The 12,985-nt window shown below is 42.9% G+C and overlaps 2 protein-coding genes across 5 annotated transcripts in view; both read left to right on the forward strand.

Moving 5' to 3' along the window:
* ERN1 (endoplasmic reticulum to nucleus signaling 1) overlaps positions 1–1,835 on the forward strand; it is a 32,483-nt gene extending 30,648 nt beyond the window's left edge. For both annotated transcript variants that reach the window (XM_030287542.4, XM_030287543.4), the window contains one exon: positions 83–1,835. In XM_030287542.4, the coding sequence (XP_030143402.4) occupies positions 83–289 (207 nt within the window). In that variant the 3' untranslated portion in view covers positions 290–1,835. The remainder of the gene's footprint in view (positions 1–82) is intronic.
* Positions 1,836–1,985: 150 nt separating this feature from the next.
* Positions 1,986–11,934, forward strand: LOC100229802 (sterile alpha motif domain-containing protein 9-like). Of its 3 annotated transcripts, none has more exons than XM_002194762.7 (4): positions 1,986–3,380; positions 4,280–4,704; positions 5,923–5,967; positions 6,476–11,934. In XM_002194762.7, the coding sequence occupies exons 3-4, from the start codon at positions 5,964–5,966 to the stop codon at positions 11,155–11,157; spliced, it is 4,686 nt and encodes a 1,561-aa protein (XP_002194798.5). In that variant the 5' UTR covers positions 1,986–3,380; positions 4,280–4,704; positions 5,923–5,963; the 3' UTR covers positions 11,158–11,934. The 3 variants fall into 3 exon arrangements, with proteins under 3 accessions (XP_002194798.5, XP_072793114.1, XP_072793115.1); XM_072937013.1 differs by having other exon boundaries at positions 4,550–4,704; XM_072937014.1 differs by having other exon boundaries at positions 4,560–4,704.
* The last annotated feature ends 1,051 nt before the right edge of the window (positions 11,935–12,985 follow it).

Raw genomic sequence — 12,985 nt, forward strand, 5'->3', positions numbered from 1 at the left:
GAACACCAACAGCTCTGTTTACAAGAGGTGTCTGACAAACTCTTTCTGACTGAGCTTTTCCCTCTTCTGTTTTCCTCCACAGAAGCACCATTACAGGGAACTGCCTCCTGAAGTGCAGGAGACCCTGGGCTCCATCCCAGATGATTTTGTGTGTTACTTCACAGCTCGTTTCCCTCGCCTGCTCCTGCACACCTACCACGCTATGCACATCTGCTGCCAAGAAAGACTCTTCCAGCATTACTATGCTGAGGACTCTGCAGAGCTGAGCCTAACAGGAGACACGGTTTGAGAGGAGAGGGATGGAACTTTCTTCTCTGGGACCAACATTCCAAGCACAGGCCTACCCTTAGCAGGGAAAAGTGGGATCAAAGAGCTGAATTCTCTCTCCCTGAAGAAACCAAGCTTGCAAAAAGTGCCTTGTACCTGTGGCTGTGCTGGATCAGGAGATGGTGGAGTTCAGGGCGTGAGTGGTAAAGCAATGAACCCTGGGGATGGAGTTACTGACTCCAAGGCAGTTTTCAAGACTGTGGAAATGAAGAGCAAAAGCTGGATATAACCGTCACCCAATATCCCTGTACTGTACGTGATTTTGTAATGGATGTGTTTTACTACAAAAACTTCAGTGATTGAAATAACATAATTACTTGGGACTGGGATGTGCAAAAGGAGCCCTTTGGTTGTCGCAAATTATCTGAACCTGCCATTGCACTGCTGCCACATTAGGCACACCACAGTGATTGTAAAGGGAATCGTTCATGATTATCCAAAAAATGGTATGAAAGTACCATTTCTGTTTAACCAGTACTACTCTGGAAAGTTAGTCCCCTATACTTGAGCAGAAGCAGTTTTAAAAAATATTGACTTGAAACATCAATTCAAGGTTTTCCTACTCTGAAAATAAGCCTTGTTGTTTAATACGAAGCAGTATTCACAAAACAGGTTGAACAATCCTCCACTTAACTCATGATCTGCTCAAGTACCTGCAGCAAACACCAATGGCAGCTGGAGCTGCCTGTGACTCACCAATTGCAAATGTCCTTCGAGGGCTAAGAAAAGGTCACAGCCACAGAGCCAGGGAGGAGATGAGTCCTAGGAAAAAGAGCTAAACAGGAACCAAGAGCTGTTCAGAGCAGTGAAATCAGGGCAGTGTTTAAGGGGTGCCACAGAGCTGTAGAACCTCATTTCCTCTGTGTGTGGGCTGGTGATTCCATCCACGGGAGCCTGTGTGGTTAAAGGTGCAGTATTTCTTTACATGGGCCCTGAAGCTGTGACAAAGTGTCACTTCTGCTAGGATGAAGAAATGCTGAATTCTAATGTAACTGGGTGTTCTTTTACAATATATTTATTTAATGTATTTATATTTATTTAATTTTTACTACAACGTGGTATCAAATCCACATGGTACAAGTATGAAGCATGCCAAATCAGTCTTAATCAGTTTTGTGTTTATATTTAATCATCAGATAACAAGTGAAAGAGGAAAGTGATACTGCATCTTTCAATGGAATTAATTAAAGGAGAAATTAGAAAGTGAGAATTTGTATGACTGTGCCATTGTGTCTTAAATAAATTATTGCTAGTAATACCCTATGTATGATGGGGTATGTACAGCTATTTTTCTGGAGATACTTTACAGGATGTTTTTTTTCCTACTTTTACAATGTGTGAGAGCAATTTACCACAGATGCCAAACTGTGCAGGTTACATGTTCTAAAGCTTGAAAAAACAATGGTAATTTTACCTAAAAAGATTCAAAGCCTATTTCATATTTTTGTATTCCTCATGTAAAAGGTCTTTTATAAATCTACTAAATAAAGACTCAGATTAAAACCCCACAGCTTTTAGTGCCTATGTGTGCCCAGGGAACCCAGGAGGCCTGGAGCTGGCAGGACTGAGCAGGGAAGGGGCCAAGGCCTGCAGCAGCCTGGTCCTGCCTCCCTCGGGAAGGGACACGTGCCCATTCTTGAGCCTGCTCCAACCATTCCCTGCCTGTTGGTCCAACAGAGGATGCAGGAGTTGTTCAGGTAGGGGGGAGCCTCCCTGAAGGCCCAAGAACCTCATTTGTTACTCTGACAGTCCCCAGGCACCAGCCTTCTCCAACCTGGTGGCTGAGGCAAGTGCACATGTGAGATAAAATGGCAGGACTTTGTGTTTCTGTGCGATAAAGAAATACCCATAAATAAATGGTTTTGGTGAAGCTGAGCTGATACTGAGCACGTGATTTACAGGAAAGACACTAAGACAGTTCCGCTGCAGCCCAGCCTTCCTAAGCCTCAGTGGCACAGAGGGCTGGGCTGGGGAGCCTCTTGACCATGCTGTGAAAAACGCCAATCACTTGGTTTTAAAAAATTTTAAAAGCTGAATAATAATAAAATGCTTATAAAAATAATAATACAATTAGAGTAAGAAAATTTAGAGTTAGGACAATTACAAGACAATAAAAAGATAATAAAAAAACCAAAGAATTATGGACATCTGGATGCTCTCGGACACTAAGTCACAAAAAGCATGCCTTGTGAACAAAGGAATAACCTTAAAAGCAATAGCCTGTTGCATATTCATATATCTCATACATGATGCATAAATTCCTTGCAAATTAAGAACTTTTCTGGTTTTTGTCAACTTCTTCATCCTGGTGGTTCCATAAAGATGGAGAGAAGGTGGAAGAATGTTTGTCTTTTCTGATAAGGAGGCAGTAACTCTTTATGGGCCCCAAGTCGCTGCCATCTCTGTGCAAAGAATTTCTTGATTATTTCATCTCTTGCTTGAGCTAGTAAAAAAATCCTGCATCGCAGAGTTTCTATTTTAACATTATGTTGTAACCTAAAACTCTATTTAACACACTACTTAAGAGAATTAATACAGCATAACTTTCTAACATTACACATATAATATTCATTGTAGCATTTGCGAAAAGCCAATCATAAAATATGTATTTTTAACGCCTGCCAACCTCTCCGCTACTTGGTAAAGGGGCCTGGAGTAAGTAGGTAGCTCATATAGGGGGCAGTAAGTTAGATGGATCTGAAAATTTAAAATACAAAACAAAGAATAAGTATTTCCCACACCCCATCCTGACAGCTGGTTTTAGTGGGGTAAGGCTACTGGTTTTGTATCAGCAGCACCACCCAGCAGCAGCACCGCTGGGGAGGGGGTGGAGACTTGATAACTCACCAGACATATTTGTCTAAAGTAGTTTCCCCATTCCCGGAATAAATTTCAAGAGACCAGGTGGAGCTGCAGAACACCCACAGTGCTCAGACTGCTGCCCGTGCAGGAGGGCACCGCAGGTGTTGGAGCCCCTTCCCTCCCTTCCTCGTCTGGAAACCTTTCCCTGCGGGCAGCACAGGAGAGCCTCGGCCATCCGCGGGCTCTGCAAGGTAAGCCCTCGGTGCGCTGCCGCCCGCGGGGCCGTTCTCAGCCGGGCGGGTTACGCTTCTGGGATCGGCTTTAAAAGTGAGGCTGTCCCTCCCCTTGCCGGCCAGCTCTGCTCCCCGGCCGCCCCGCTGGGCTGGAGCTGCTGGGCAGCGCTCCGCGGGGCTGGGAGCTGCTGGGCAGCGCTCCGCGGGGCTGCGTGGGCGGCTCGCAGAGGTGGGAGCGGGGCGCGGACAGCCCTGCCCGCACCCCGGGCTGCACGCTGGGGTACCCAGAGCCCACTGCAGCACAAACCCCGACTGCTCAGAGAACCGGGAGGGACCGGGGACCCGCGGGCCCCTCCTGCCGTGCTGCCCCAGCCCTGCTCAGCTCCGTTCCAGTTTCGATTCCCCGGCAAGGCTCCCTGTTCTGAAACGCTTTCCTGACGTCAGCTGTCACAGCGGATTGGGGCAGAGACAAGGGCGGGACGGGTCCACTGTGCAAACCCAGGCCTGGGAGGTGGCCAAAGGCACTAAAGATCAGTACTTCAGGGACATTTTTAGCTCCCTTTCTCGGGAAATGCTGCACCAAGTGTCAGTGGAAATCCATCTCCCACCATTTTCATAACCAGCCTGTTTACACTTACTCTGAGGGATGCCTTTTACCTACAGCACATCACGACAGTCCCGTACCAGGCTCCCCTCTCAGAGCCAGTCTGCCCACAGCAAAGCTCCAGCCATGCTGGTGCCTCAGCCAAGGCTGCCACGGGGCTGACCAGATGCAGAAAGGGTTAACGTGCACTTGCTGGCCTTTTTTCAGCATACTCTATTCTTCCCGAACCAGTTGTCTCCCCAACCACTCCCTTCCTGCTGAACCCATCTCCTGCCAAGCCTTGGTCCTGAGCAGTGAACTCTTCTTCCCCCAGTCACCACCTGCAGATAATGTGGAGGCCTCGACCAGCTGCACTGGTGGCTGCTCCTTTTGCACTTGCTGAGAGCAACGTTTGGCACCACGAGCTGCAGGGGTGCAGCTGGCTGAGCTCCTGCACCAGCTGAACCAGAGAGTTGAGCCTCCACAATACCTTAAGAGAAGAAACACTAACACCGCCACAGCTCACCTCTTACTGTGATCCCGATGATGGTTACTGCTGTGAACGTCACTCTGAGCAGGTGTATTTAACACATTTCTCCTGCAGTACGGAACAGGTTGTCCATGCTGCCACCCATCTCTGAACCACTGGAATGGAGGCTGGGCACAGGAAGGATGTCATGACTCAGGGAGGACACCGCACTAACCACAAAACTTTCTGCTGGCTTGGGCAGTGAGTCGAACTGCTCCTTGGAAATTCTGGTAAGCACCAGAACTAATGTGGGAAAAGAGAAGGAGCAGGGAAGAGTGTACTCACCAAAAAAGAGGGAAAAAGCAAGTGTGAAGGACCAAAAGGCAGGGAAAGTGAGAAAAAGGAGTAAAAAGTATGAATGAATTTCTGTATGTCTAACTTAATATTAAGAACAAAACTGAATTTAGCAGCAATTTTAACTGAACAGCAATTTTGTATAAATGAATAATCTGGCATAAACACAAATTTGGCAGTGGTTAATTAAGTATGATTAAGGTTCGTATAAAGCATAAACAAAACCTACCGGGGTACGGGAGGGTTTCTCACCCTGCCTCACGTATGAAACAAAGCAATCCAAAGTGAACCTTACATACTGTGTGCTAATATTCATCAGTAATTTTCCATATAGCTCCTATTTTCAATTCTTGAAATCTATGCCACTATACTGCATAGCACATGCTCCACTTGTTGCTAAGGGGTCTTCTGGATTTTGGTGGTCTTTTCAGAGGAAGGATCAGAGTCTTCCTCGCTGTCCTCTGAATAACCTGGCACGCTGCGCATGTGCATTAAGCTTTGTGTTATGTAAAGTAAGCATTATGTTCCAAATAAGCCTTATTATTTCATAGATAAGACCACTACTTTAGATTCCATATCTGGAATTGTCCCAGCTTTGCTCATCCCAAGGCCAATTCTGCTTTGGCAGTCATTCCAACTTTGTCCCAAGGCTGATTCTGTTTTAGGGTCTTGCTTGTCTCAATAAATACATCCTGCATCCTGTTTTTCACATGTAACATCTGCAAAGAAATCCATCTGCTTTGTAAAAATAATCACATATACTTTCCCTTTTTATTTTATAACAATTATTTTCTAAAATATTGATATACTTACAATTTAGTTAGCATGAATCATATCCATTTATCACAGATAGAACCTCATGGATAGTGGTGGGGGCCTCCTTTTCTCCAGTATGTAACCAGAAGGAACTGTAGGGCTCAGCTGTCAGCACAACACGGTACAGCAGCCCCCTATTTCTTTCACACCCAGAGGCAGGAGCAGCTGCCTTCACACGGAAGCAGCACAGCTGGCAAGAACAGGCTTTTAGAGGTACAGAAATGACCTTGGACAAAAAGGTGGGGAGGAAGTTGAGAAAATAGAACACCAAAGTCAGCTTAAACTATCACTGGAACTTGAACTATAACTCTGAAGACTTACTTTTTCCCCCCCTCTAGGGTTTTGTTCATTAACATCAGGATTTCCTTCACCAAAGACAATGGGTATGTATTGCTTTCAGAAAATTTCTACTTTGTATGTAGCAATTTGCTTTTTAATATCTGCATACTGAGGATTTCTCTCTAGCGGGGAGCAGTCAGTACTGCTGTCATCTTAAGGTTTGTATTTATTGATGCAATCCTCATTTAGGAGAAAATAATCAGACTCAAGTGGGTAAATGATCCATACAAACCTGTCTAGTTTAGGGAATCCAGCCCTGTCAATTCCCATTAACCTGATCATTCCCTGCAAAAATCATTTTGGGTTATTTTCTTGACTCCCTTTGAGGATCATTTCCAAGTCTCCTTCCTAGTTTCCTGCTTTGCTGATTTATTAGTCTTGCACCATTGTTTAGAACTACTTCTGATTAAGGTTATGGATACTTTGTCATCAGAAATGACATATTTGTGAAGTTAAGACCTGCTCTCTCACTGTCACTGGTAGAAAGATATTCTAACACTGTGGCCAAACAAACATTAGTTTGTATTAGTAATATATGATTTTAACTTCTAGATTACAAAAGATTACCTGTGAGTGAATGGGTTGAGGACCATGTCAAATGTTGGCTGGAATCTACTGGAATCAAGAAGGAGTATGTAGATAAACTACATGAAGAAGAAGTGACAGGTCCAGCACTAATGGAACTGGATGAGTCTTTCCTCAAAGATATAGGAATGAAGAAAGGCCAAATCCAGATTTTAATCCACAAGAGAAATGAACTTCTGCGGCTCCAGGACAATGCACAGCAAGCTGAGGACTCCAGCAGCAAAAAACCCAACAGAACAGATGCACAAAAAGGCCCAGCCAGAGACAGCAATGCCCCTACTCAGGGCACGGCGAGTGGAGGCAGCTCAGGTGCTGTGGGTACAACCAGCAGCGAGAACACAGCTCCTACTTCTGGCAAGAAGCAAAAAAGAAACAAGAAATCCCAGCTTCAAAGTGCTGATGAAGTTTTAGACATAAGAAACTGTCGGCCTTTTAGAAGTCAGGATACTGATTTCAGGTATGTGAAAGACACAGTTCTTGCTCCAGAATCAGGGGTTAGTGATTTAATCATTCCTTGCCATGAATACAAATCTTGTAACACTGCTGCAGAACTGAACAAACATCAACTGCAATCAAAATTTGCCTCTGAAGTGATACGATTTGCTTCAGCTTGCATGAACATTCGAACAAATGGCACCATCCATTTTGGTGTCATGGACAGTGTTGAGGACAAGGGCTGGACACACGGACAGATCGTTGGCATAAAGATCAAAAACCGAGAAGACTTTGTTGATGCACTGGATTATTATATAGAAAAGTGCTTCTGCAATAATTTACAAGAAATTGCAAAGAAATGTATTCACCCACCTGTGTTTGTCGAAGTGATTTCAAAAGACTCTCAGGAACAAAGATTTGTAGTGGAAGTTGACATTGAACCAACATTCAGCTTGGTAAAGAACAATTGTTTTGAAGTTTATTTGCCAAAATACAATGAAGACAGTCAGAAGGTGACCCTGACCAAAGAACCAGCTCTCTACCAGAGATTGGGAGCAAAGTCTGAATCTGTGCAGCGCAACAAACTCACTGCTTTCATTCAAGCCACGCCAGACAGGGATGCTCAGAGAGAAAGAGCTGAGCTCTCCAGCACACAAGAATCTACAGAAATAGCTCAAGATTTAGGAAGAAAGTTATCAATTCTATTAAATGATGGCAAAACCTACATGGATGATTCCCTACGGTACATCCTTGTCACAAACAGATGTGAACAGGATAATCTGAACTACATCAACTTCTTAATGCACTTGAACATTTTCTGTGTCTTTGACTTTGATGAACATTCTAATGTGTCAGGGCTGTATAGCAAATACAAAGAGCACCATGAAACAAGTTCTTATTTTTTACAGGATTTTTTCAAAGAAATTAAGACTGATAATTCTCCCTCTCAGAAACTGTTTGATCAGACCAGCTGGATATTCTGCAATGGGCGGAGTGACTTCCTTGGAGATGAAGAGCCTTGTGATGAGAATAAGTGGATTAGAACCAAAAAAAAATACCTGAAGAAAGTAATTACTTGTATCTGTGAGGAAATTCTGCCGGAGCGCTCTTTCATTGTGCTTTTTCTATTGCTATCACCAGTGCAGAAACCACTTGTGGACACTTTTCAGGAATTCTATACAGAGATGAATGGCATGGAGTACATCATCTGCATTGCAGAATCCAAAGAAAATTACAGAAAGTGGGCCAGTCTAGCTCAAGAATCCTGCAGCATTGAGACACTAGAACAATGCAGTATTGTGGGTATGAAGCTCAGTCACGTAGATGCCACCATCAGATCAAAGCTGCCTTCTACAGCCCAACCCAGACACCTGCCAACTTCCACTGGAGGTGTGTGTATGTTTCCCTTGCGGGAAGAAGAGAAACTGTATTCTCTAGAAATCCTTTGTACTGACCAATGTGATGATATCAAATATAATCTTTGGCCTGAAAAAGAAAAACAAGAAATAGAACAAAATTTTTACCGTGGGGGAAAAATCAAGTGGGAAAACTTGTGGCTTGCTGATAAGAAACTCTGTGGGGATATCATTGAACGTGAAGCATGCGCGGAGGCAAGCAAACTCCTGGATGGCATTTTACGAGGAAGTGGACGCAATTATTCTGTGGCTAAACTTAAGATATTTCACCATCCTGGAAGTGGCGGAAGCACAATAGCACGGCAAATTCTGTGGAAAAACAGAAAGCGTTTTAGATGTGCTGTTATCAAGACCTCATATTCACACTCAACTGTTTGTAATCATGTGCTTGCCCTTAGAGATTATGAAGAAAAGGAAATCACTCACTGTTTTCCTGTGCTGCTCTTGCTCGAAGATTACGATGATGAGTACTTTGATGACCTACAGACTGACTTAATGGAAGCTGTAGGAACCAGGAAAATGAATACCTCCAGGCCTTATTTCATCCTCATATGCTGTAGACGGTGCAATGATCCTGAAAGGCTTTGCAAGGCTTCACCCCTGGACACAGTTGCTGTGAGTCACAAACTGACAAAGTCAGAGAAAAGTCTCTTTAACACCAAACTTGTAAAATTGCAGCAGAAGTATGATGAGCCAGAATTCATACTTACATTTGTGCTGATGTGTGAGGAGTTCAATAAAACGTACGTGTCTGATATGGTAGAGCACATACTGCAAGGCATTGACCCTTCCTCTCGTGACACCTGCTTGATGCGTTACATTGCCCTGCTCAACTGCTATGTACCAAATTCATACATTTCACTGTCACACTGTGAGGCTTTTCTGGGGCTGGGGGCATATACAGAGAGTAAAGCAAGAGCATACGATTTCAAACATCACCTGAGTGAACAAGTAAGAATGATTTTTATTGAGCTAAGGGAAAGTACCTCTTATATTTCATCTATTCGGATAATACATTGCCTGGTTGCAAAAGAAATTCTGCATCAGCTTTCAGGGAATCAATCACTAAGTCAACTTGCAACAACTCTTCTTCAGGAAAAGGTACTCTTTGAAAACAGATTTGGACGAGAAGAATTCATAAAGTTTATCAGACATCTGTTTATTCGACGCGATAAAAGAAGCAGGGGTGACAATACTGATACTCTCTTCTCCCCATTCATTGAACATGTCTGTGAAGCTGAAGACTGTGAAAAAGCCATTGCTGTTTTAAAAGCTGCATATGAAGTCTTTGGAAAAGATGCTTTTTTTGCCCAGCAGCTTGCCAGACTAAATTACATCAATGAAAAATTTGAAGATGCTAAATACTGGGCAGAGGTCGCAAAAGCACATTTGCCAAGTGATTCTTTTATTTTGGATACAGAAGGTCAAGTCTACAGGAAATGGTTTAATTTCACTGTGGATAAAATGACAGAGGACACCCCTGAAAGTATCACTGAAAAGATACTGATTGCTCTTGAAGCTATGAAATGCTTCAGAGCTGCACAACAAGCAGCAAAGGAAGAACGTGAAAATATGAACAACGCTGGCTATTTTGGAGAAGTAGAAGTAGGTTGTCGCCTTCTTCGATTTTTGTCCACACTGCCTGTATTCCACAGAAGTCCAGAGGGAGAACATACTGAACTTGTGAAATATCTCACCACAAATTACATTCCTGAAGTCATAAAAAAACCATGGGAAAGGCTTCATTCCCGCTTAAAAGGCTTGCAACAAAACCTGTACAATGCCCTGGAATGGATTTCAGAAGAACTAAGTTATTTCCAAACAGACAAAAACCAAGAGAAGGATGATGAAAATGATAAGGAAGAACAAATTCATAATCCCAGAAAATGGTTGAGAAGGCAGTCAGCAGTATACGCTAAATTCTTCATCTCAGCATCACTTGATGATGACAGCAACAATGGTCCTGACACTCAGCTCATGAGACGCATGAGTATTTATGGGAGTGGTGGAGGAAATGTCACCAATATTCTGTCATTCTTAACAGATAACAAAGAGAAGAGGTCAGCTGAAAAGCTAGAAAGGATCCTTGATTTCTATCCAGAAAAGCCACTGAGGAACAGGCTGGAGGACAATGATTTAATCAATTTTATTTTGTGCCACATCACATTAGCCTGCTTAGCACCAGGATCAGCCAAACTCCTTCCACTGCCAGTTCTTCGTGAACTCAGTCTAAGATTCAAAATAAAAAGACCATCAAGACCATTTCCATCAAGTGCCTATTTTCTGCTCACCTTGCTGTACTGGCCAGATGAGGTATTAGACAAAGAGCCTAATCCCGAGAATGATGAAATTTTAACTTCAGCCCTTCAAACCCTGAAACGCTTATATGACATAAAAATGAAAAATGTTTCTACCAGAAAGAAAAGAATCTACACCCCTTTTTTTCTGGGAAAGGGTTATGGCTTAAATAAGATAGTGCACAAAAATAAAATTGAAAAATTAATGGTGGGGTCCTTAGATGAGAGGAGAATGAAGTGGCTGCATGGAACTGTATGGAGTATTTCCGAAATTCGTGACAAGCTCAAAAGAGTTTCTGGCTGGACCAAGGACAGAAATTTATTTATACGAGGTCACGTGAAGGAACTCCGTATCTTGCCACTCCATCATGAATCAGTGCCTGCTGGAAATGAAAATGTGACCTTTTATTTAGGCTTTTCATTTAATGGTCTTGTTGCTTTCAATATTGAGGTTGAAAAGGATCCCTGGGTAACTACCAGGCAACAAGAATATCAGAATTAACAACTATAATAGCGACCAAGTAACTAAAAAAATTGGAACTACGAGAGTGAACTTTGAGCCAGGCCTTCGATAGTTTTGGAGTTCCAGAAAACAAGATTTCAAACCAAAGACAGCAATTGATCCCTTTCTTCTTACCCCACAGATTAGGATTTTAAGTTAATTTTTGCATAGTCTTGATCAGTAAAATAATTTGTCCATTTCTTCCTGAATCAGTAACAGAAAAATGAACTCATACCACATACACTGCTCTCTGACATGTACCATGCATGAAATACCTAGAGACTGCAAAACCAGGGTCAGTATGGAAGCAATTTTAAAGCTGACTTCACAATCACACTGATAAAAAACCAGGTCTCAAATTCTGCATAATCCTACATTGCTTCTCTGTGTAAATATTTCCTTACTAGACATATCTGAATCTGGGGTGGGGTGGAGGTATGCGAGCGGAGTCATAGGTGACATAAAGATGATTTGTAAGAACTGTTGTGTTTATACTCCAAACAATTCCTGTACTTGCTGCAATTATTTTGCATTATCATCCAAGGAATGCCACAGAATACAGAACTGAAACTTTCCTAGAGCATATATCCATGATTTGAAAAATGCAAAAGAGGTTTTCAGGGCTGTGTTTGCAACCATGATGTCACATTCAGCTTCTAATAACAAAAATATGTGTTGTTGCAGTTTCACATTGTTTGATGTAACATATTGTGACTAAAATTGCCAAAACTCCGTCATGTAACTTGTTTTAATCGAATAAATATCTTTTATGAGGGACTACAATTTCTATGTGATCTTTATTACCCTACCCGAGGATGTATTTCCAACAGTAGCTAGGTATGATTTGCTTTTCCAACTGCAGCCAAGATCTGCAGCCAGAAACTGTAAAATGAACTGCAAGTGAATTCAGAAGTAAGATGATAGGTTATTGTCTAGTCCAAGCCTTCACATTCTGGTCTGATAGGAGAAACAATTACCAGAAGCAAGAGAGCTGAAGGGCCAGAGAAATCCCTCTCTGATCCCCAGACCTGATGCAGGGGATAGGAGTATGTTTGAGAAGGTTAACTGGGCAAAGGCAGCTTCCCCAGTCTAGTCTTAGGATGGCTTCAACCCAGAGCAAAAACAGAACATGTAAACTTACTGAAAAGCACAGGAGTGAAAAGCAGAGCATTGACTGCTCACCACATAGAGAACCTGCTCAAATACCAAAAAACAGACTTTGTTTTCAAACAGGAACTCTTACCATGATGAAAACTTACAGCCAGCTTGGCCAGGAGGGTGTGTTGTTTACTGCCTGCGCATACCCAACTAGATTCTGCACAGCAGGGCTTTGCCCTGTAGCCCACACTACAGCACAGGTTTGAGTCTTTGAGGTATAAATGGGGGTCTTGCTTTTCATATATGCCCACTTTTACCTTTTAAGAAATTAAAAGTTTAGATTCAAACTCTCCATCCACCCCCAGCCCTACAGAAAAAAACCCTACTACACTGAAACAAGTTTTAGAGACAAAGTGTAAACTTTACAGATTAACTCTTGGGGTCCCACATTGCAAGAACAACCAGCTGAGGCTCACAGGGCAGCAAATAAGACCCACCCTTCCTACCAGTCATGTTCATATTTGGGAGGGGCTTAACCTGCCAGGCAACACACAGCTGCCCTTGCTCTAACTAGTACAAAGCAGTTCCCAATTGCCTCTGAGATTTCCTGAGAGCTGAAAGGCCCAGAGGACAAATGCCCATTAAGAACTTCTGCACAGCAGCAGTGTTCACTTGAAGAGTCCTCTACTTCAACTGCTCCTTGTCACACATACCCAATTCAAAAAGCCTC

This window comes from Taeniopygia guttata, chromosome 18 (genome assembly GCF_048771995.1).
Source record: "Taeniopygia guttata chromosome 18, bTaeGut7.mat, whole genome shotgun sequence".
Classification (NCBI taxonomy): domain Eukaryota; kingdom Metazoa; phylum Chordata; class Aves; order Passeriformes; family Estrildidae; genus Taeniopygia; species Taeniopygia guttata.